A 24,730-nucleotide genomic window follows, 5' to 3' on the forward strand; every position below is an offset into this window, starting at 1 on the left:
TTTTGTTAAACTTGATGTGTCTCCTGTACAACAGATCTTATGATCTGGACAAAGTAAGTAATAAGACTAATAAATCACATTTTACATTTACTTAAAAGGTTTCTGTAATACAGAAGGTGAAATTGCCATTCATTTCAATGAAGATGATGGATACGTATGGCTCTATGTTTGGAAATATCAACTGGGCACTGAGTGCAATATTCTTGGCTCAGAAAGCAGGGGGATGAGAAGTGGAGCTCTGGGTGGCGGGGAAGGGGGGGGGGGGGGGACACAACATGCTCGTTCATTAACTCATTCTGTGTTTTACACATGACAATCCTGCCCTCTCCTTGAGGAGATGTTGATGTGATAGACCAGCAAAACTACTGTGAAATTAAGGAAGCATGCACAGTTGCAATGGTAGTCACCCATGACAAAGTGACCAACTGCTACTGACAAGAAGATGATGCTAATTTCTTGAAATATTACATGAAAATTCATAACAGAGTCCTAATAATGTGGCAACTAATATACACTTCAGACGAAGTTTATTCCTATAAAAGGCAATAAGATTCAAGCACAATTAGTTGCAGTGAAGTTAAAAACTGACAATTAACTGAAAGAAAAAAATTCTGGGGCAGTTACTGTATGGGTCTGAAATACTGATCATTAAAAAACTGGAGAAGGAATAGAAACTAAAACGATCTGAAATACTGTGCTATAGAAGGATCTTAAAAACTAAAAGGGGAGTTACACAACATGAAATGAAGACATACTGAAAGAATAGAAGAGAAAATAAGTATTTACAAGGAAAAGAAACAAGTTAGCCAGACATGTGTTGCAGCATACAGGAATACTTACTGGAAGAAGCATTAAGAAAGGGAAAATATGTAAAGGCAGACATGCATTAGGTTAAAAAAAATAGGTTTAATGTAGTATGTATTAGCTATTTAGAGATGGAAATTTAAGTAGCATACAGAAAGAGATGAACATCATCAAATAATCCTAATACTGATGACACTAAAAAAAAAGTGTGAAATCAACTGCCAGGAATACCGCTGCATGCTGTGCTGCTCACAATGTCACATATCAGTTAAGAGTCACTGGTTGGCATGCTATGAGTTGCCAGTTGAAACCCAACCATCAGCAATTATATGTTACTTACAGTCTACCATTTCTGGAAAGTGCTCGAGATTTCCTATGTTTTTAATGTTTGAATCTTGTGGAATATTCAATGTCTATATAAACAGCAGCACTCTCCAACCAGGACTTCAGTTCTGTTCTGGCTGTATGTTGGTGTTCCTTATAAATGTGCTTTCAATGTTAAGCATTGTACTTCACTGACAAGTCTGCTTCTGGATTTGGACTGGATTGTGGTTACCGATGACACCGTTGCCTCCACAAACACAAACTGGAATACAAGCACTACATAATTCCTAAGGTCCATACATTCAGGTCCCAACAGATTCCAAAATGGCAACAAGTCAGCTACACATCAGGTAGCCATCAATTTTACCAGAGACACAGATCAGGATCCATGATTCTATTGAGTCACCATATAAAATAGGTTGGGTGACATGATGCATTTGGCAAATGTGTACTTTTGCTTGGAGGTCACTGCTCAGCAGTGGTCCAAGGACAAGAAAGAGAAGCTTGATAGCTGGGACAATTTCACAGCTGAACTGAAGAAAACATTTGGTGACAACCAACAGCAAGTCCAATTAGCAGAAATAAAATAAAATAAAGAACAGGGCCTCAGTGTCACGGTGAAACAACAAAATACTACATACAGGAAGCCGACAAAATCTCACACTTGAAAATGGTAGCAGAGAATATGTACCAGGCTGTTCTGGTAAAGGATGTCACAACAACTGAGAAATTCATCAAGTGGTGCCAGTGCATTGAGGAAATGCAACAGAAAAAGAGAGTTGGATGAGGAAGTATGACCGAGCCCCAATGTGCACCCTATGGCAGTTAGGGAAGACCATCACAACCTCACCTCCCTCACAAGCCAGATATAGCATTTTATGAAGGTCAGAAATGTTGGATTATAGTAGCCATGAATGTCAATACCATGCCCCAGGAAAAAAGGACTTGGACAACTGGGGCTTATACCACAGACATGAAACAACAATCCAGCATCTGATCAACACAGGTGCAACCACATCCTCCACAAGTTAAAGGCTATGCAGAAGAAAGACATTTGGATGACAGAGGAAAATACACCAGTATGTTTCAATGTGGTCACCCTGGACACACTGTACACTAATGCAGAGAAAGAACACAAGTTTTTACCAGACATCAAGCATTACAACAGCTGTTTTCCCGCCACTCAACTTCACGTGATTATGATCACTCTGTGGATTGAAGCCCACTGCATTACCCTGCATGAGGTCACTCCCCAACATGCTGTAGCCATTTTCTGTTGTCATACAGAGATACCTGCCGCTTGCCTAGCTTCCAAATCCAGAAAAACTTATTGAGGCAACAATTTATGGAGGTGATGCCATCACAGATGAAAATTCTCCATGGACAGTCAACAAGATGTCACGAAATCTCACTGATGTCATCATTGACTGTCAACCTGTCTGGACACTAGTCGCCATAATTGCTTCTTTTTCACTAACATTGAATGCTTATCATCAACAGTTAAAGAAGATTATTTTTTGAAATACCAGAGTTCTATATTGGCAAAGCTCTTGTAGATGCTCAGTTACATTATGAAGCTTTTTCAGTTAAAAAAAAAGAGTCAAGCTCACAAAAGAAATCTGCATTCCAGTGCCAATCATAAGAACTGCAGCTGATCAAGGAGAACTTTGTTATCACTACTTGTCGTGAGCAGCTGCAACTCATCCCTACAGGTGTGTGGGTGGGAACAACTGAACCCACCCAGGAAGAGCAGCTTATTGCCATCAACAAAGAATCATGTTCTGCTACCACAATACACAAAGCACAGAAGGAAGCTAAAATCAAACTGTCAATATAATCTGGCCAGACTGAGAAACAAAGTTGGTGAGTCTTATCTCTTCTGTGTCAGTTTTTAGATGCTTTCAAATCTGAAGAAGTGGAAAGGCAGATCAAGTGGCCCATGGTAAAACACTGTATCAGCAAAAGGGATCATCCAACAATTTGCCAGCCCTTCTGTATGGTTTCACTGGTTGAACGATGGACAATCTGGGACCAAGTGGAGAAGATGCTGCAAGATGGCATCATTGAACCTTTAGAGAGTCCTTTGTCCTCTTGTATGGTGCTCATGAAGAAAAAGAATGGTACATGGTGTCTCTGCATCAACTACCAATGAATGAACAAACTCAGGAAAAGAGATGTCTACCAGTTACTGTGCACTTATGACACCCTAAAATGCTTGAAAGGAGCAAAGTACTTCTTAAATATGGAAATGCAGACAGGCTACTGACAAATCAAGGCTGACGAGGAAATAACTGCCTTCATAACTCCTGAAGACCTCTATGTGTAGAAAGTTACGCTGTTTGCCTAATATAACAACTCAGCTGCCTTTGAATGTATGATGTACAACCTGCTTCTACTCCTTAAATGGATAATGTGTCTTTGCTAATCTGGATGACATGGTCATTTTTCCAAACACATTTGAAGAACATCTAAGCTGCCTGACAACCATGACTGAAGTGTGTTCAGACTGCAGATCTCCGCCATTAGGTCTGCCCTCTTATCTGTGTGGTCAGCATGTCTGACTGCAATGCAGTGGGTCAGGGTTCGATTCCTGGCTGGGTCAGAGACTTTCTCCACTTGGTGTTGTGTTGTCCTCATCATCATTTCATCAACAACAACACAGAAGGAATATGTGGCATCAACTGAAAAGACTTGCACCTCAGTGGGTGAACTGCACTAGGGGGGGGGATTCCCAGGCGTCTATAGTATACAATCGTTTATTTTTCATTTCATTTCCATCATAAGATGTCGATGGGTGTGTGATTACCTTGTCAATGCTCATTTCCAAAAATAATCTCACATAATCCCTTAAGTTGAGAAAAAGCGTAGCTTATTGTAGAACAGATCATAAAATATGTGGTTGGAATTTTGCAATTTATGCCACGTGGATCAAAATCCAAAGTCTCATTTTTGGGTTATGTAATTTTTAATTGAGCCAATCAGCAGAATTCAAGGCAGTATGCCACAGCCATGTTTGGTCATTGTTACTCAAGGCGACACGGAAAGCCCGCAGAAGATCTATTCCACCAGATGCCTTGCGGATGCGCATAGGTCTTTGTGGGGGGAGTTGCTGCTTTGTTTGTGCTCAGTCATCCTTTCCTTTCCTTATGTTAGCATAAAGGCATCATTTCTCACCATTAGTAATGATACATAACAGGAATTGTTGGTGTTGTTCATGAGCCAATCGATGACAAGCAAGCAAAGATGAACATATACCCACCCATTGATTTTTGTGATTTTGCCTTAGAGGAAGTGGTACCCAAGTGACCAATTTTTGAACCTCCCTCATTGCATGCAAATGTCACACAATAGTGGAATGACCACAGTTAATCACATTTTCCACTTCTCGAGTACACTGATGTGGATCATGTGGATTAATGTGTTCACACAATCTTCAACAAATCTCAAATGTCTTCCTGAATAAGGACAGAGTTACTAACGTCAAAACACTTCTCATTAAAATGAGAAAACCATTTTCTTGCCTTGGTATTATTCCCATGTACGGCACAAATGTTTCTGGCTGTCTTCACTGCTGTCACCCCACAAACAGAAGAATTTCAGTCAAGTCTTCTAAGGAAGCACTTGAGAATTCATGACATCCAGAAACAGACTGCCCCAGTATGCCAATATCGATCACTTTTTTAGAGGTGCATATGGGGCCTGAAAATGGCATTTTGAACTGTCAAAACTTGTAGCAAAAACAAAATCAAATGACTTCTCAATTTGCATGGTTTTTGCCAAGTTTCTTTGTCAAAAACACAAGAATATGTCAGAAATGTTCTGATTTCTCCACCTGGCACTCCATTATCTAGCATCCAAAGCTTCACTCACTATCTCCAAATGACAAAATGATAACATGTAAATTCAAATAGCAACAGTGAACTATAAACAAAAATGACAATTGACAAATACACCCATAGCAACTGGAATATCAACATGCAAAACAAAAATGCTATGAACATATGCACCAAACTAATAAAACATAAGATGCAGTTTGAGGGGAGAGGAATCCTTTGGCAACAACAGAATGGGCTCATCCCTGTTCCAGCAGGTTGGGAGAAAGGAATTAGTACGTCCACATAGATGCTGTTCGGATGAGATAGATCAATCCAAAGGGCTGCACTGAGTGAGTATAAGAGTGGGCCACCAATGGCATTAACAAAATTAGTTTCATTATGAATATTATGAAAAATGATGAATCTGACTTCGCAGGCAGAGAAAAGTTTACAAATAAGGGTACAGTCCATTGTTACACATATAGTCTGTTTTTGCAAGACACACTGGGTACTTACCTTCTGACCGGCCACCCTCTTTCCAGGCCTATCGCTTCATTCAGAGTTGGAGCGTGTGCCACCGGCAGGAGCATAATGTCACAATTTGTGCAGTAAAGGTAAAGGAGCTGAATAGATGATGTAGTACTGTTACCTCTTTGCACAAAAATTATAAGTCTTTAGCAGAAGTAATGGGGATGAATGTGCAAGCTGCTGTAGAGCATTCATTCATGACGATGAGCCAGTAGCCACCAGTGTGATGACCTGGATGTGGATCACAACAACAGACACACAAGTGGATTGTGGAGCCAGGACAACCGAGTGCAACAATAACGTGTACCTCACGGCGGTAACTGTGTAGTGTGTAGCCAATAGGGTAATGTCACCACAACAGAGCAGGTCTCTCGTTATGAGCGATATCACTATGTGCTGGTTTTAGTAAAACAAATGCATGGCAGAGGCATATAAATAAGTCTGAATTCTGAGACGAAGATCGTTTCTCATCACCAGAAGCCAGCAGCATCCCCACAATGTCAATTATGCTGGACGATGAGACGAGTGGGCATCATTGCCAGCAGCAGCAGCCATGGCTTCAAGATTGGACTGCGCCTGCAGCCAGCACTATATTCTTCACAGGATTTGATGCCACAGCCCTGTCAACCTGCCATCTGTGCCTGCTACAACCAATGCTGAGTTCCCAGTGGGACTCGGCACCACAGCGCCACCTGCCACCTGACACTTGTTTGAGGACAGCAGGTTGACTCCACACGCTGCCACTGTGGAGCCATTTCCTGAGTGGAACACTGTGACAGCACAATACACAGTGCTACTGACATCAATAACTGTGGCCTCCAAAGATTGCTGGCCTTGGCAATGCAGGGTGTTGGCTCAGCAGCTACAGGCAGAAGCCACCACCCATGTATCAGCATCAGCCAGGGGCAGACGAATGCCTGCCTCATTACGTCATGTTTTGAAGTCCATAAAAGTCATTCTTCATTGTCAATAGTGTTTCCACAGGGATTTTGGTTTACCACTCATCCCACTCTCTTCAGGGAGGGGTCAGTCATACTTCTTGAGTGGTGTCAGAAGTGCCGATGTCACCATAATTGACAGCAGAAGGTGTGCCACCTCTGCAGTGTGACGTCCAAGCTACAGCCTACAAAATCTTCATTTGGGGTGAGTGCACTAATTTTTGTTCTTGTGTGGTGACAATCAGGGGATGTGATTATATGAGGTTTACCATCATGAAACCAGCCACAGAGGGGTAATAGATATGCTGTAGACTACACACGGTTTAATGGAAAAGGACCAATGGCAGGGATATTAGGGTAATGGGAGAGGTGGTCTGGGTGATAAGAAGTACCCATTAAACTCAAGAGGGAGCCCCAGAGCTGCTGGAAGGAGTTTCCAGCAAAGGTGACTGCAGTAAAAACGAATGTGAAAGCAGAATGTGCCGTAGTGGGTGTCATAAAAGATAGGGATATAAAGTACTGTTGGACATAGGGGCCCACGTGTCGATGGTCTCAAGGGAGTTAGTGGGTAGGAGACTTTGGAACCCACCATGTTACAGTTTGCGGGGGTGATGACTTTTTCATTGGAGACAACCAAGTTTATGTAATGTGTGGAAATGGAGTCTCATGTAAGGAAGGACTACAGCAATATCCTAGGGTTAGACTTTCTGCATCGACATCATGCCATAAATGACCTCTGATGACATCAAGTGGAACTTTGTGGGAAGAAATTCCGGCTCGGCAAAACTGGTGTCAATGTTGATCTGCTGCAAGGAATGTCTAACATATGAGACAATCCAGTGAAACCACGAGCAATGACATTAAGACCTGATTTGATTCCCATGACTGTGTATCAGGAGATGCTGGAAAGTCACTATCGGTGACTGTGGAGCATGACTTACCAGTTGGTATGTGTAGTAGAACTGCTGGAAACCAATGAAGTATTGGATATAAAGTGTTGTTTGGTGAAACACAAAACTCTACGTATATGAGAGAGGGACAGAGGCAAAGTGGTACTCATCAATGTGGATAATTTTGGTATTGAGGGGGTTAAGTTGTTGAAGGAAACTTTGTTAGCTACCCTATAAATTCTGGATGAGGAAGATTGCCACGCACATTATGTAGGCTGTAAGAGGGCACGGGATGCTGCTAGGACTGCATTTTGTGAAAAATTGAAGCACTTAAAGGGGAAAGGAAGAACTAAGACGGAGGCCTGTTGCTGGAGTTTCAGGATCTGTTTCTTCTGCAAGGGCCTTGCCCGCTATACCTGTAGCATGACACAGGATTCCGACAAGCAATGAAGCATCAGTGTATCGACAGAATACCATGATCACTGCAACCAGTTTTGGAGGACTTTAACCGGTTTTGGAGGACTTTATAGATCAGCAATTGGCTGATGGGAAAAGTAAAGAGCAGCAGCCCCTTGGGGCGGCAACTGTGATTGTACCCAAAGATGGATGGCTCAAAGAAGTGTCGCATTTATTGCGATTACCACCATTTGGATAATAAGACTACAATAGATGCTTAGCCAGTTCCAGACATCACAGAAACTATAGATAACACACAGCAAAGCCAGTATTCCTAAAAATGGACTTAAGGAGTGGGTACCATCGCTTCGAAATGGCTCTGGATAACAGATAAATAAACGGCGTTTTCTGCACCCTGGGGAAACAACCAATATAGAACAATGCCTTTTGGGCTGCAGAATGCAACAAGAAGATTCCAAAACTTGCTAGATGGAGTGCTGAAAGAAGTGAAACTACCTCAGCATCTATTGTATCTTGATTACATAATCGTCTTTTCAAGGGATATGGAAGAGAATAGAGGTCAGAGGGAAGTGTTAAAAAGATTACAAGCAACCTGTTTGACACTCAGCACGGAAAAATGCACTTTGCACAACAGCAAGTTAACTAGTTGGACCATATCATTAGCTGACACTGCCATGTGCGCTCAAGTTATACCTGGTGTTTCATAATTTTTTATGAGCGATGGATTACATATCCAGCAACAGTTGCATCCATTTTCCATTTTATATGGCTTTATGGCAGAAGATTTACATTTCCAACTACTTTTACACAGTCTGATAATGCACCTAAAGGATACAACACATCAGTAATATTAAATACCAAGACTGTTTTTATTCTGGAATAATTCAAAACTGGTTGCTGAAGTACCCTGCAATAATGTAATAAAATAATTTTTCATTCTAGATTAATGAAAGCAATACAAGATTTTCTGGTACCAGGAACAATAAAGGAGTTGTAATCCTTTCTGGGTCTCATGAATTATTATAGGAGGTTCATGAGGGGGTTTGCAGATATTGCAAAACCACTTACACGATTGTTGAAAAAGGGTACTAAATTTGTAAGGTCAGAGGAATGTCAGGGAGCATTTAACATCAAGACCTGTGTTGGTGTTTCCAGACTTTCAAAAGGAGTTCATATTATAACATGATGGATCAAATCATACTCCTGCATGTGTTTTGAGTCAGGCAGGAGGGTCAGGAACATATTTTTCCCTTTACATCCTGACAGTTCAGTGCAGCACAGAGAAATTATTCCACAGCAAAGAGAGAGATGCTCAGCTTAGTGTACAGAGTAATATACTTCTGAAGTTACCTGTATGGTAAGAAATTCAAGGCAGTAACAGACCATGCTGCTTTCAAGTGGTTACTAGGTCTCAGAGACCCATCCAGTACATTGCTGAGATGGGCATTGAAACTTAGTGAATTTGAGTATGAAGTAATCCACTAACGTGGGAGGAAATGGAAATGTAGATGGTTTGAGCAGGAAGATAGGGATAGTACTAGCACTTGAAGGATGTGTGTTTCTCTTTTTCCAATGGAGGCTGTGGCTGAAAGCTTATTTGTAAGTGTCTTAATTGTGCCTGCCTACAACTTAGCATGTCATCTTTTCAATAAGTAGCAATCTATCTTTTCTTACATTGTTGTTTAGATAAGGTTATATGTTTTAGGATAGGGTTTATCATTAGTGTGTTAAGATGTGCTGTTTGGATGCAGTGGGCTTCTGAGGAGAGGGGAGATGATATTGATCCCTGTCCTCAGTTTGAGATACGAGAGAAAGGCCTGAAAAGAAGAATGCTAGTGTTGGCAGTGCTGTATTTCAAATTGGAAAATGCAGTATTTCCAGACAGCTTACAAAAGTAAGGGATAAATTTCACTAATGTCTGGACTTTTTTGTGTGTCCAGTGGAGAGCATATTGAACATTTGTGAAAGGTTAATGAAAACTTTGACCCTAAACATAATATTTTACGTGCATGCATGTAAAAGATACAACTTTTGTAAAATCAGATAGCTCTTTTGAAAATAAAAACTTTATAGTTATATGCATAAATTAATTATTGACAAAATTATTTAATCAGATAGATAAAAAATCTGCTCCCCAAGTAGCGACAGAACACACATAAAAGATGGTTGTAACTGGCAAGCTTTTGGAGCCAGAAGCTCCTTCTTCAGACAGAAGGGTTGAAGCGGAAGGAAGAGGGGTGAAGGAAAAGAACTAGAGAGGTCTAGGAAAAGAGGTAGATTTTGGGAAAGTCACCCACAACTGCAGGTCAGGGGAGACTTACCATACGGGATGAGAAGTATGGTAACTCTCCCCTGATCCACGGTTCTGGGTGACTTTCCTGAAATCTACCCCTTTTCCTAGACCTCTCCAGAGCTTTTCCATCACCCTTCTTCCTTCCCATTCAACCTTCTGCCTGAAGAAGGAACCACTGGCTCCAAAAGCTTGCCAATTACAACCGTCTTTTATGTGTGTGTTCTGGCACCGCTTGGTGAGTAGACTTTTTACCTATCCAATTAAATAATTATGCATAAATTAAAATACACCCCATGTTACTATCTTGATTCATGTAGCAGTATAATCTTGTGCCATCACAAGTATATTTTTGATACAGCCTGTATATAAAGTGGCTTTTTACCTGACCGCAAATAACATAAAAGTAGTTTGGGTTTCTAAATAGCTCCCATAGTGAAAAATCTCCATCTCTCAGCTGTATTTAAATGAGTCTGGTACCCGATTAAGGTTCAGTTTTATCTTAGTAGTACATCTAACAAAAGATACAAATAAAGAAAAATGCGTAATCAATAATGAAGTCCAGAAAAATGCTTAATCAATAATGGAACTTTTGCCAACAACATTAATCGAGAGAATTGGATCCTAAACTTTCTTAAGCCATTATTCATGAGTGCAATATCAGACATTAGGTAGTCCCCCGCCATCCGCCCCTCCCCCCATTATCATCAACTTTCCCCTTATTAAACTGTGGAATGAATTTAAAAAAAAAATTAATGACAAAGGAATTTGCAGTGCATCGCAAGTGCCACCCACAACTCCTTCTCAGAAAAGAAAGCTAACTATCCACAGTGAGGGTACACACTTGTTACAAAACATGCTTCCGTGGCATTATTTCTCTCCATTGTGGCACCTGCTTGACCAGCCCACTGTAACCCCATTTGAAATCAAACAAGTTCAGATTTGTGCACTATACTTACTGTTCATAAATCACTTCATTGCTGCACTCCTTATTTACGAACTGGCAGAAACTGGATAACTCCAGGCTATTGACACTTTGTGTCTAACCAATCTAATAACAATAATATAAAACTGTTACAATACTATAGTAGCCCTGATGCAGTTACTGCTGTGTTGCACTGGTAATTAATTCATTTATCTGTTTCAAAGAGAGTAATGAAGCAATTTATTTTGCATTTGCTATGTATACATCTCAGTTTTATCGTCAGTGATGCACATGACAAAGCACAACATATGTGTGTAGTGAGTGCACAATGCGAGGAACCTGTAACCTCCACCACATTAATACTACTGACTGAAAAAAGTAATTATTGTTAACTTACATAATCAATATTAGAGTCTAATAAAATTGTGATAATAGTAATGATCTTTTGAAAATAATTTAGTTTCATGACTGCTACAGATTCGAATCTTTAGGTTTTATCCCTCAGAAAATTTAATTTTACCCCTCAGGGGGTAATTACCCCCAGGTTGTAAACCACTGATCTGGCGCACATCAGAAACAGTCATAAGAGAAATTATATTATGAGGCATGTCCGGAAAGTAAGTACTATTTTGGAAAAAAACTCATAAAACAGTTTTTTCCAAACCAAAATTTATTTTTAGAAGAAAGACCATTTCTCAAATCATTTTTCTACACTATTTGCTACTATTGTTCAGACATTTTTCATAGCAAGAAACCAACTTTTCTATGGACTCTTCATAGAAAGATAGTGCCAGTGAAGTCGGCCACCATTGAACACTGTTTTTTGCATCACCATCGCTGCCAAAGTACCTTCACCCAAACCCATGCTTCAAGTTCAAGAGCAAGTGGTAGTCAGAGGGTGCAAGACCAGGGCTGTTTGGTGGGCAATGTAACTGCTCCTAACTGAATTGCTGAATAAGGATTTGAGTGACACTAGTAAAATTGGGGTGTGTGTTGTCATAAAGCAACACAGTGCCTTGACTGAGCATTCCACACCTTTTCTTTTGAATTACATGCCAAAGTTTCCTCGGTGTTTTACAATATTGTACTGGATTGACAGTTTCCCCTCTGGGAAAGAATTCCCTATCAATCCCAGAACAAAGTGCACAATTTTCTCTGCTGACAACATTGTTCTTGGGGGACTGTGAATGCCTACACTCCACTGACTGTTGTTTTAATTCTGGAGTGACATGACAAAAGTTCATCACCAGTTACAATTCTGTTTAAGAATTCATCTCCCTCATCACTGTAGCATTGCCATGTTCCTTCATTTTGTTGACAACTGTAAGCATTTTTGAAACCCAACAGGAACATAATTTGTGAAAATTTAAGTGCTTTGTGACAGTCTAATGCAAAACAGTTTTTAAAATTTGTAGAAATTCACCACAAAGGATTCTTATTATGAACTGCCTGTTTTTGTGAGTTTTCTCATTCATTTTCTCAACCAAACTATCATTGACAAAAGAAACCATCCACTCCATGTTTCGTCACCTACGCTGGTTTGTCCATCATTGAATTGTCTCACCCATTTTCTCACCATTCCATCACTCATTACATTTTCATTATAAACATCAAAAAGTTGACAATGAATTTCAGCTGCCTACACACTCTTTGCATTCAAAAACCGTATTACAGAATGCACTTCGCAGTCTTAAACATTTTGATAATATTTACGGAATATTCCGTCGGTTCTTGGAGGAACGTAGACATATTAATTACTTGAATACAACGTATTTATGTTCCACATTAATATCATGTGACATTTTATGACTATATCGATACAAAACACAGGCATGTTGTAATACTTAAAGTGACATTGAACAAATAAATCTTTTATTACAGTACATTCCAATATTAAACCTATGTGAGTGTATAAAACAGAAATGTTCTACAAGTGAGTAATGGCACAGGCTACCATGTCATACGTACAAACTGGTGAATGTGGCAAACAGACCGAATAAAGGGAGAGGAAGAAAGACGTCTATGGAATGTGAATGTGGAACAGTTTCAACACGCTTATTAGCTAGTGGCAAGAGGAATAATAACTGGCTGCTGCTTTAACAACTGTGAGTGGTGGGACTGTGTTTAACGACAAAGTCAGGATTCTCTGATTGGTGTTTATTAATGGCCACAATTTCAGGTAATATTAGGTTTCTCCCTTTATTTCCTTCATGGAGAATATCACATTTCACATCATATGAATGGCATTCGTTAAGAGCACACTCAGAGAAGGTGGAATCTTTCTTTCTCAGTCTCCAACTCCTTTCATGCTCAGCCAGTCTAGTGGTTATAGCCCTACATGATTGAACTGCACACCATTTGCCACACAGATTGCAGGAAATTCCGTAAATTCCACTCTGTTCTAAAGGTGGAATCTTATCTTTACTGCTGAACAGAAGGCAGGCAACAATATTCCTAGTGCAAAAAGCTGGAGTATATTTCCTGGATTTTAGTGTCCTGGCAAGAACCTGTGAAGTCCTACCCACACATAGAATGGGGGCACTTTTGCTATCAGTGTGGTTTTGTGCTGTCTTGAGGTGGATAAAGGAGAGCTGTAATGAATAATAATGAGCATATGGCATTGGTGGCCGGGAGACCCCTCGTGGGGCGGTTCGGCCGCCGCTCCACAAGCTCTTTAACGCCACTACGGCGACTTGCAAGTGAATGAGGATGAAATGATGATGAAAGACACACAACACCCAGTCATCTCGAGGCAGAGAAAATCCCTGACCCCACCGGGAATTGAACCCGGGACCCCGTGGGCAGGAAGTGAGAACGCTACCGCAAGACCACAAGCCGCGGACAAGGAGAGCTGTTATACTGTAATATAAGATTATTTGTTCAGTGTCTCCTTAGGTATTACGTCACACTTGTGTTTCGTATCAACAGAGTCATAAAATGTTGCATGCCTTTGTACAGCATTCTTTGAAGTTATGAATTCTCCCCAAAGTTGTGCGGACTAACTACACTCCTGGAAATGGAAAAAAGAACACATTGACACCGGTGTGTCAGACCCACCATACTTGCTCCGGACACTGCGAGAGGGCTGTACAAGCAATGATCACACGCACGGCACAGCGGACACACCAGGAACCGCGGTGTTGGCCGTCGAATGGCGCTAGCTGCGCAGCATTTGTGCACCGCCGCCGTCAGTGTCAGCCAGTTTGCCGTGGCATACGGAGCTCCATCGCAGTCTTTAACACTGATAGCATGCCGCGACAGCGTGGACGTGAACCGTATGTGCAGTTGACGGACTTTGAGCGAGGGCGTATAGTGGGCATGCGGGAGGCCGGGTGGACGTACCGCCGAATTGCTCAACACGTGGGGCGTGAGGTCTCCACAGTACATCGATGTTGTCGCCAGTGGTCGGCGGAAGGTGCACGTGCCCATCGACCGGGGACCGCACCTCAGCGACGCACGGATGCACGCCAAGACCGTAGGATCCTACGCAGTGCCGTAGGGGACCGCACCGCCACTTCCCAGCAAATTAGGGACACTGTTGCCCCTGGGGTATCGGCGAGGACCATTCGCAACCGTCTCCATGAAGCTGGGCTACGGTCCCGCACACCGTTAGGCCGTCTTCTGCTCACGCCCCAACATCGTGTAGCCCGCCTCCAGTGGTGTCGCGACAGGCGTGAATGGAGGGACGAATGGAGACGTGTCGTCTTCAGCGATGAGAGTCGCTTCTGCCTTGGTGCCAATGATGGTCGTATGCGTGTTTGGCGCCGTGCAGGTGAGCGCCACAATCAGGACTGCATACGACCGAGGCACACAGGGCCAACACCCGGCATCATGGTGTGGGGAGCGATCTCATACACTGGCCGTACACCACTGGTGATCGTCGAGGGGACACTGAATAGTGCACGGTACATCCAAACCGTCATCGAACCCATCGTTCTACCATTCCTAGACCGGCAAGGGAACTTGCTGTTCCAACAGGACAATGCACGTCCGCATGTATCCCGTGCCACCCAACGTGCTCTAGAAGGTGTAAGTCAACTACCCTGGCCAGCAAGATCTCCGGATCTGTCCCCCATTGAGCATGTTTGGGACTGGATGAAGCGTCGTCTCACGCGGTCTGCACGTCCAGCACGAACGCTGGTCCAACTGAGGCGCCAGGTGGAAATGGCATGGCAAGCCGTTCCACAGGACTACATCCAGCATCTCTACGATCGTCTCCATGGGAGAATAGCAGCCTGCATTGCTGCGAAAGGTGGATATACACTGTACTAGTGCCGACATTGTGCATGCTCTGTTGCCTGTGTCTATGTGCCTGTGGTTCTGTCAGTGTGATAATGTGATGTATCTGACCCCAGGAATGTGTCAATAAAGTTTCCCCTTCCTGGGACAATGAATTCACGGTGTTCTTATTTCAATTTCCAGGAGTGTATTAAGGATTAAGTTATCTGACGATGGCCTAAGAAACCAAAAGCTGGTTCATAACAAACTAATAAATATTATTGTGGAACATTAATAAGTCATATTCAAGTTATTAAACATTTTGACTGATCAGTAACAAATGTAAACACAACAAAATCCAGCTGTAAAGGCTTCAGTGAGAAGACAATGAGCCAGAGAGATGAGCGGAACAGCAACACTACTGCTGTGGTGGCGATACAATGAAATGGTACTTACTTTCTGGACACACCTCGTCTTTACTTCCAGTCTGGGGATGACTCCATTTTTTCTGCATCTAATTCTTTCTGCAGTCTTTTCAGTACTATCCTCCTCAGTTCTTTCCTGCGGATGCAATTAAGTCCCTTATTTCTTCTGACTGTTTTTATCATGTTTTAAATTAATTTAGTTGACAAAGGGTTTTATAACTGAATAATTATGTCACTGCACACTTGTATTTTTATTCTCCCAAACCTCCTGATGATGTGCTAAGTCTGAAAACATGTCTAATAGTAAAATTATTTAATTACAGCCAAGAGGTGTTTCTTCAGAAATACAATGTAATTAATGAAGTTTATGCAAGCTGTGGAGCACCATCATTCAAAATATTTAATGAGAAAATTATTTACACATATAGTGAAAAAGCTCCTAATTAGACAATTACAAGTTACCAATAGATTCTGCAAGTTGTTAAAAATCCTTTTGAATAAATTAGAATATGACAATACCACAAGAAATACTTCAGAGTGGTTCAGATTATATCTCTAACAACAGAACAGTGTTCTGTATTAAACTATCAGCACAAATCTGACTGAGAAGTACTTATGTGGTGTCCCACTTGGTTGCATCTAGGGCCCTTACATTTTCTTTTGCATATTTATTACCACACCACCAATCTCTCCTTCCTTCCATTGTTGTTGACGGAAACACCTTTGAAAACGAGCTCAAAAATTCAAGTGGCTGGGATCCACACTGACTAATAAAAAGTGAAGTTACAAAAGAAAAGGATCAACGAATAATAAAATACTAGTTACATGTTCTTTAGTCTGAACAATTTATTCAAGTCATGACTAATGTCACAGAAGAATAAGATACAGCTGCACGACGCTAGCAGAGCCAGTACGTTTACATGGCTGTGAAAGCCAGGCGACATCAGTAAAAACCGAAGAAGCAATCTGTGCCCTTGAGAAGAGGTACTTTAAAAGATCTATGGACCTGTCTACAATATCAAGGAAAACTGCTTGGTCAGTGCTCCAAGAACGATGAAAGAGAGATGATTTGCACCAGCAGTTTGTAAAACCACACATTGGCTAAATATAAGGGCAGAAGAGGCTACAGTAGTTTGTCCACATCCTTGTAGCTGAAGGATCTCTCCCATGGCCAGTCCTTCATTGTCATCCTGCTGGAAAATGCCCAAGAAGCTATCAAGGATATGATGGAAGGATCAAATATTAACAATCCTTAAACAAGTCGAGCTGACAGTGGTGGAAGATGAAGCTAATGACTGGCAACGGTAGGCTATCGTCTGCAGTAGGTATTTCCTCTGCTGTGACTGACTGACTTCCTCCTTTATTGTGTTTTGTAATGTGTGCTTTTGTAATTTTTTTTTACAGTGAGCTGTTTTTTTTTCTTTTGTAGTGTGGTTATTTCTTTCGTTTTTCTGCTGTAGGCCTTAAAAGCCCACTAATGTTAAAAAGTGGCGGTGGTGATAATGATCTTAATCATCAAAAACATTATCAGATGCTAAGTTTATTTTGTTTTCAGATGATAAAAACATTGTGGAAAATAGCAAATCAAGAATAATTTTTAAAAATCTATTAATGAAATTGGCCTTACTCTCTAGTGCCCTGGGTCCAGCCAGTGCCATGTCAGGACTGGTATGGAACTTCTGTGATTACGCGTCGAAACACTCATACCCCTAGATAAGCTTTTATTTTGATGGGGTCACAACTCCTCCCCCCCCCCCCCCCCCCCCATGATGCCTGCCAGTGTTTGTCCTTTGGCAGCCAAGAAAAGAATAACAGCATGTTGGCCATGTGGTTGGATGCATTAGATAATAACATTGCCCAGTTCACATTTCCATATTTACTGCAAACACATCAGAAAGACACTGGAGTCATGCTACATTGCAAGTACAATGCAGCAACGCCGTCGAACGGAAACTTTTTGATTGCCCCTTATAATATATGACTTTACACACTTCAGTGTAACGGGCCTAATGGATTAGTGTGAGTTAATTTCATAAACTATTTTCTTTCCCAGGCTATGATAACCTAGGAATCATCTTATCACTGTAGTATATGTAAATTTACAGGCAGAGGGAATCAAATAAGCCGATTGGGGAGCACACTGAATGGAAAATGTAATTATGACTGTAATGGCAATGAAGCAGAAGGGACACTTGAAATACAGCCAGATGAATGGATACGAGATCTACCAAAGCAGTACTTTACTGAAGTCCATGAGATAAGAAAGACAGTCACATGAGGGCCTATGAAGGGTAGTAGGTGACATCAGGAAACATGCTGGAGCAGCACTGGTGGATATAGCTGCTGACCATAATGCACGAGAAGGTTTAGAGGAACCCTTTATCAACAGCTGACGTAAAAATGTATGACGACGGTGATAAATATTTTAGTAACTTGTAAATGATAATATTTTTAAAATTTTAGGGTAATTTCACACACTTCGAAACGTGTGAGAAGGAACATGAGCACATCAATTCTCTTGTAAACATGTATTGTGTACTTTTATTTTCTAATCCATTTACATCATCAAGGATCTCCTCAATATGAGTCCTCAGAATGAACAATGTGTATAGTATCTAATCTAATGTAACTCTATTCCAACTGTCTCCACATTATTTCCTGAATGTTGTTAAAAACCACCTCAAATATCAACATCACCACTGTGATAGAGGTATGAAGTGCCAATATTATTTTAACAATATTATGAAAGGGACGGATTGCTACTTTCCATATAAAGGAGATATTGAGACACAGACCATCACAATGAAAAAACTGCTATATCCAAAAACAAAGATGATGTAACTTGCCAAACGAAAGTGTTGGTATGTTGATACAGGAGTGGAAAGACTTACCTTAGGGGGATTGGAATGACTCCTTACCCTCTCCCTTAAAACCCACATCCTTTTGTCTTTCCCTCTCCTACCCTCTTTCCTGATGAAGCAACCATGGGTTGCGAAAGCTTGAATTTTGTGTGTGTGTTTGTGTTTGTTATTGTCTCTATCAACATACCAACACTTTCGTTTGGTAAGTTACATCATTTTTGTTTTTAGATTTATATATGCTGTGACTCACCAAACGAGAAAGCGCTGGTAGATAGACAGACCATTGTCTGTATATGTGTGGATGGATATGTGTGTGTGTACGAGTGTATACCTGTCCTTTTTTCCCCCTAAGGTAAGTCTTTCCACTCCTGGGATTGGAATGACTCCTTACCCTCTCCCTTGTGTGTTTTTTATTGTCTCTATCTACCAGCGCTTTCTCGTTTGGTTATATATATACATGGAATGTTTCCCTCTATTATATAAAACCTCCCTGAACTCTACCTGAAAAAACAATAACGTGATCTTGAGTATAATATCTATGAATCTAAATGAGAAACTTGTACTGCAACGATCAACAGAGAACGATATTCATTATGAGTAATGGAAAGAAGTAAAAAATAGCCTTTGAGTATAAGTAGTAATCCAGCTATTCTATAATGTATCTTACTATTAAGATGGGTGGATGGTTATGGTTTTAAAGCACTGAAACTACTCGGACATTAGCACCTTTTACTGTTAAGGTCCCAGGCACAACTGCTGCAAGCTTCTAGCAACAATGCAACTAAAAGATGTAAATTAAGAGGAAAAATAACAGAATTAGCATTTCTCAGACTTCTGCGCTCTACTGCAACTACAATGTAGTTTAGTCATCTTAAATGCCTAGGCAGCTTACCACCCTTCATTTTCGAGACCGTGGCAACCCAATGCAATTCCAGTTGTGTCCAACCATGGAAATTTTTTCTTCAGCATTGTTGGTGACAGTAATTCATTTTTAACACCCAGCTGACTAGAAATAAATAAGAACTTTATACAGTAACAAGTCTTTGAAATATAATAATTATTACATTTTATTAAATACTAATGCATTTGCACATGAATACAAACCACAATTCTAGATTTATTATTTAAGCATGTCGTAAGCATCAAACACTTTATATAACACCAAACAACAGATAACAATTGGAAAGGTGAAAAATTGGAAGATTAAAAACAGTGAGTAAACAAACATATAAGCTAATATATTTTGGACCATGAACTGGGCATGTCTAGCACATCTGGGGTAGCCTTCATGAGCTCTCCAACAGAGCAAGTGCTGTGGCATAGCTTTCACTGCCATAAGCTGGGTACTAGTCTCTTTTTGTCCGCAATCACACACCACCCATTCAACTGATAATCCTTATCTATTCATAGTGCTTTTGATTCTTGCAACTCTGGAATGTAATCTCCAAGATCTTGATACTTCCCACTTCTCTGTGTGTCTTGAGGAATAGTGTTCCCTCGATATACACCAATATTGGAGATCAACATTTCTTTTCTTGCCACATTTCTACTCGGATTTGTAGTGGTGTATCAGTGAGAATTTCTGTTGTGTGCGTGAAATTCATCCTTCATTTTAATCAGCAGCTGGCTGTTTGGTTTCCAAAACGGGAGCAGGTCATAGATGTAAATGATTTAGTTTCTTCTTTCTTGGATGCCACTTTTCATCTGATGCTATGGGGAGTGATAGCAGCTAGACAATACAGTTTTTTAGTATTTGTTGGTCTCAAACAGCCTGTGATGATGTGACATGATTCAACTGAGTAGTATTATCACTTATTTGGCATGGCCAGAGTTATACCACACAAGATAAGTGTACTACGCAGCTAAGTATCACAAACCTATAGCCATAGTCCTTACCGCCATGGGTTGCGCACAATGCAGTTTCTGTCAGCTACTTTATGCTTTGTGTTCATCAGTGCTCCCCGAAAATGACTGCTCCAGCTAATGTGACACCCAAGTATTTTGGGATTGCTATACGATTTTGCCATGAGCTGTGATGCATCCAGTGTGGACTAGTCTGTGTTGCTGGCTGCCCTGCTGCAGGTCGCCAGCTCTAAAGCCGAAGACACAAATTATTTGATATTTAGTATCATGTAATTGGATAGGTAAAAAAATCTTCTAACCAAGCAACGGCAGACACACAGAGAAAAGAAGGTTATAATTAGGCAAGCTTTCAGAGCCAATGTGGCCTCAGTTGCCTGAGTTTGCAGTCATATGTGTGGGAGTTGCATTTGTGTGAGCATGTATGTGTGTGTTTGTCATCTAATTTTAACAAAGGCCTTACTGCGCAAAAGCTATATTTGTGGCCATCTTTTTATTGTGCCTATCTGCGACTCAGCATTTCCGCTGTATGGTGAGTAGCAACTTTCCTTTTCACAATACTGTTTCTTGTCTGGACGAGGATCATAAACTCCATAAATGAATGGAACGAGATAAGGATCTTGGACAACCTCGATCTGTCTGAACCAACAAGGCAAACAAACGGAGTACTCCAAGGAGACCTACTAAGCCCGCTCCTGTTCATTCTGGCAGCAAAGGACATTATGGAAATCGCTCAAGACAAAGATGTCGAAGCATATGCCTACGCGGACGACATTGTGATGGGCTCAAAAAACTTAAAGAAACTACACGAGACTACAGAAGACGTGGAAACATGGTGCACAAAACACAAGTTCGTAATCAACACCGACAAGACGGAAATGATGGTATTCAGGTGGGCAAATCCCAAAAACGACAAGAATTGCACTACAAGGAAAGCAAATATCTATCACAAAAGATTACAAATATATAGGGATAACACTCCAGTCGTCCGCAAAGTGCTTCACTAAACACACAACAGAGAAAGTGACACAAGCCAACAGAGCGATAAAAGAAATAAGCTCCATCAGAACACTAAATCTAGACACAGCTATGGCACTCTTCAAATAAAAAATAATACTGATGCTGGCTTATGGGATAGAAATCATATGGATACACCTAAATGAAAAGAACTTAGAAACATTGGAAATAGTAAAAGCAACCTATATCAAAAGAGCATTAGGGGTAGCAAAAACCACAAGATCAAGATTAGTTTACCTTCCCGCCCGAGAATCTTTCATCATAGAGGATCTAAGGACAAGGTTCTCACTTCCCAACACATCAGCATTGGAGAACCTACTAAGATCACAACTCAAGAAAAGAGAGGAAGTACCAACGGAATTCTATGGATCCGGGGCCATGATCGACCGCACTTGAACAGCAGCATATTTTGAGATGAGACACGTACTTACAAGACTCGCAGTACACAGATTCCACCATGAAATTTGTGCAAATACAATATACCATGAACCGTCAAACCTTTGCAAGTATACACTATGTGGACAGTCTTGTGAGAGATACCATATAAAAATACGCAACAAGAGGACCAGATCAATTGAGACTATGCAATAAATGGTTCAAATGATAATCTGTTATAATACCTGCACTAAATGTAATCTACTACTAAGAATTATGTAGACAATCAATACATCCTTGTAATTCACTCTCAAATGATTGTATTCTAATGTATAACTATAATGGCTATTTTGCTGCAATAAATCGTTTATAATCCTGTTTCTTCTTACATAACCATTTTGTTGTTCTAGAAGTAACACATTGTAATAATCTTTAATCCATTATTCAATACAACTGAGTATATGTTGTAGGCATTGTTTACCATACTGATAGCTACATCATTTGAAGTTTTTCATGATCCCCTTGTTTACACAGTGACCTCACTTTTTCTGTAAGCCAACTTCTGGAATTTTAGTGTTCAGCCATGAGAAAGATGCAGTAAGAACAACAACTAGAAGTAGTAGTTGGGGTCCACTGTAAAGAACTATTTTGAAAACACTGGGTATCTTTAGGGGTACCAATTAGTCACCTACCACCTTGTTGTGCACATATCGGGAAAAATATTACTAAGTATTTCACTAAGAGTTCTATAAGTAATCATGGAACAAGAGGCAGTTTGAACAATAGGAAAAATACACAAAAAACTCAAAACAGTATTTTCTATCAAGAAATGTAAGTGTATAGTAAACTGCCATGGAGATAAAAATGATCACTAAAACACCTTTGTCTGATACGGCAACTACAATATACTTCATACATACTGGATACTACACATTTAAAAATTAGCGTTATGAGTTAAGGTAGTGATTAATAATGAAAGAAAATAACTAATACGCTCTGTCACATAACAATATGTGATCAAATGTAATACATTTACAAGAAAACCATGCGTCAAGATCTATAGTGCATGATAGTAATGTATTCTCATAAGCTCAACATCTCACTCATCATGGGAGGGCCCTGACTCAGTTTTTCGGATGGACTGAAGAGAGGACATGAAAACGTGTGGAGCAGATGTTTACGGCAGTAGTCAAGTTTTCCAAATGCACTGGAGGGAGTGCAAGGGGCATAGTAAGCTGTTCATGGTCCAAGAGTCACCAGTGGATCTCCATAGTGTACACAGTGATAAATTATCTTTTATATTATAAATTCTCTGATGTGAGCTGTGTGCAATCAAAGCAACACTGTACAACAGGAATCAACTAAATGAGGCAGCGCAGTTGTTGAGACACTGATCTTATTTTTGTGAGGATGGAGATTGGTTTGTACTGTTAATTCCAGGCTGGTTCCTTCAGCATGGTCACGACCAACCACCTCCGCTATTATCTCATAAAAACCCACTTTCATATCCCATGTTTATGCAAAATTTTTGCTATCATTCTCCCTGTTTATGATGAGAAATTATGCACCATCATGAGATGATGCGCGGATGGATGGATAAATAAATGACTGAATATGTCTTAACTTACTGTTGCAGGCGTACGTTTTCCTCCAGTTGTTGGGCAGATCTGTCAGTTGCTAAGAAAAGGTGCCCGTAAGGTGTAAAGCACACATCAGGTGGGTTATCTCCCTCTACATGAAGATATCTCTTTATGTTTCGAAGAAATTCTGCACCGAACATTGACATCTGAATGTTCTCAGGCAAGCTGAACTGTTGCCTTATACCGCCACAGGAAAGTGGTGTAGAGGCCTTGGCATACTACAGCAAGAACAGATTATATTTATTAATTATCTATAACTAACATAATAAACTAACCAATTTTATAAATACAATTCTGTTAAGTACCGAAGGATCTTTCTCAATGACAATAACTCTGACACCATCCCGCACCCTAGTCTGTAGCCAGTATGCTATTGAGGAACCAATGACGCCACCACCGATGACAACAATATCACAGTGATCACTAAAGAACTTATTTTCGTAGTGCTGTTTATGTATAAAGGGAATATAATTTTTTATAGTTTTTAAGTCTGCTTTTAATATCCTTAATGTCCTACTCAATGGATGTTCGAACTTTTGGACTGGTGGTCCATCTTTATCAGATGACTTTGTACAATACAGGCGAAAGCGTGCTGAATTTCTTTCGAAAAATTTAAAACTTTTACCACATTTACTCATAAAATTCATGTTTATAATACACATGTTAGTGATCTGACCGAAACTTATGGCTTATCAGTATTTCAAATAACACATCGATGCCGTTTTAATGACGACTTTCAGTAAATTCATACGCTTTTAATGCGTGTTCTTTAGGCGTAATATAAGTGAGAAATGCAATTTTCCATTTAAAACAATTACAACGTGAAGTTCTATTTATCAACAGCAGACGTAAATACGCTTTCCCGCTGATTTTGTCAAAGTTCATGGACGAAGAAGTTACTATATACAGTATGTAGTTGAAAAAGTGTGTCCATCGATTACACATAGGGATGGCAACTATTGTGTTCCTTAGATTCGACAAGAATTATTTCACACATTGTGGCGTTACTCTTTTGATTTGATAGACTATTAGTTAACAATTTGACCATGACCAAATGTCATGTAACCAGAGCGCAAGCAACATCGAATCCTTGAACAATGAAATATTTTTGGGACAGTGACTCGTCTGCTACATAGTTCAGTTGTGCAGTACAAACTCTTCGATTATCCGCGCTGCCACAGCTAAAAACAAAGAATACAGGATGATTCCGTGATGACGTCATTACACTGTGATGTAACAAACTTTCAGGGATGGTGGAAAAGGGTTAATGTATGAATTCGATGTAAGAGAGACTGGTCAGGAGACGATCGAGGCGAAACATATAAACGACAGTGTTCTGATACCTCTGCCAATGGAAAACACGAAACGATACTACCGTTGCTAACACTGGTAGGCAATCCGGA

General features: G+C 40.4%; 1 protein-coding gene across 1 annotated transcript in view; it reads right to left on the reverse strand.

Annotated features, from left to right (window-relative positions):
* LOC126481415 (FAD-dependent oxidoreductase domain-containing protein 1-like) overlaps positions 1 to 24,199 on the reverse strand; it is a 104,671-nt gene extending 80,472 nt beyond the window's left edge. The window contains exons 1-3 of the mRNA XM_050105154.1: positions 23,633 to 24,199; positions 23,316 to 23,545; positions 19,328 to 19,441 (exon numbers count right to left, since the gene is read on the reverse strand). Coding sequence (XP_049961111.1) covers positions 19,328 to 19,441; positions 23,316 to 23,545; positions 23,633 to 23,989 — 701 coding nt within the window. The 5' untranslated portion in view covers positions 23,990 to 24,199. The remainder of the gene's footprint in view (positions 1 to 19,327; positions 19,442 to 23,315; positions 23,546 to 23,632) is intronic.
* Positions 24,200 to 24,730: the final 531 nt, after the last annotated feature.

Source organism: Schistocerca serialis, chromosome 5 (genome assembly GCF_023864345.2).
Source record: "Schistocerca serialis cubense isolate TAMUIC-IGC-003099 chromosome 5, iqSchSeri2.2, whole genome shotgun sequence".
Classification (NCBI taxonomy): domain Eukaryota; kingdom Metazoa; phylum Arthropoda; class Insecta; order Orthoptera; family Acrididae; genus Schistocerca; species Schistocerca serialis.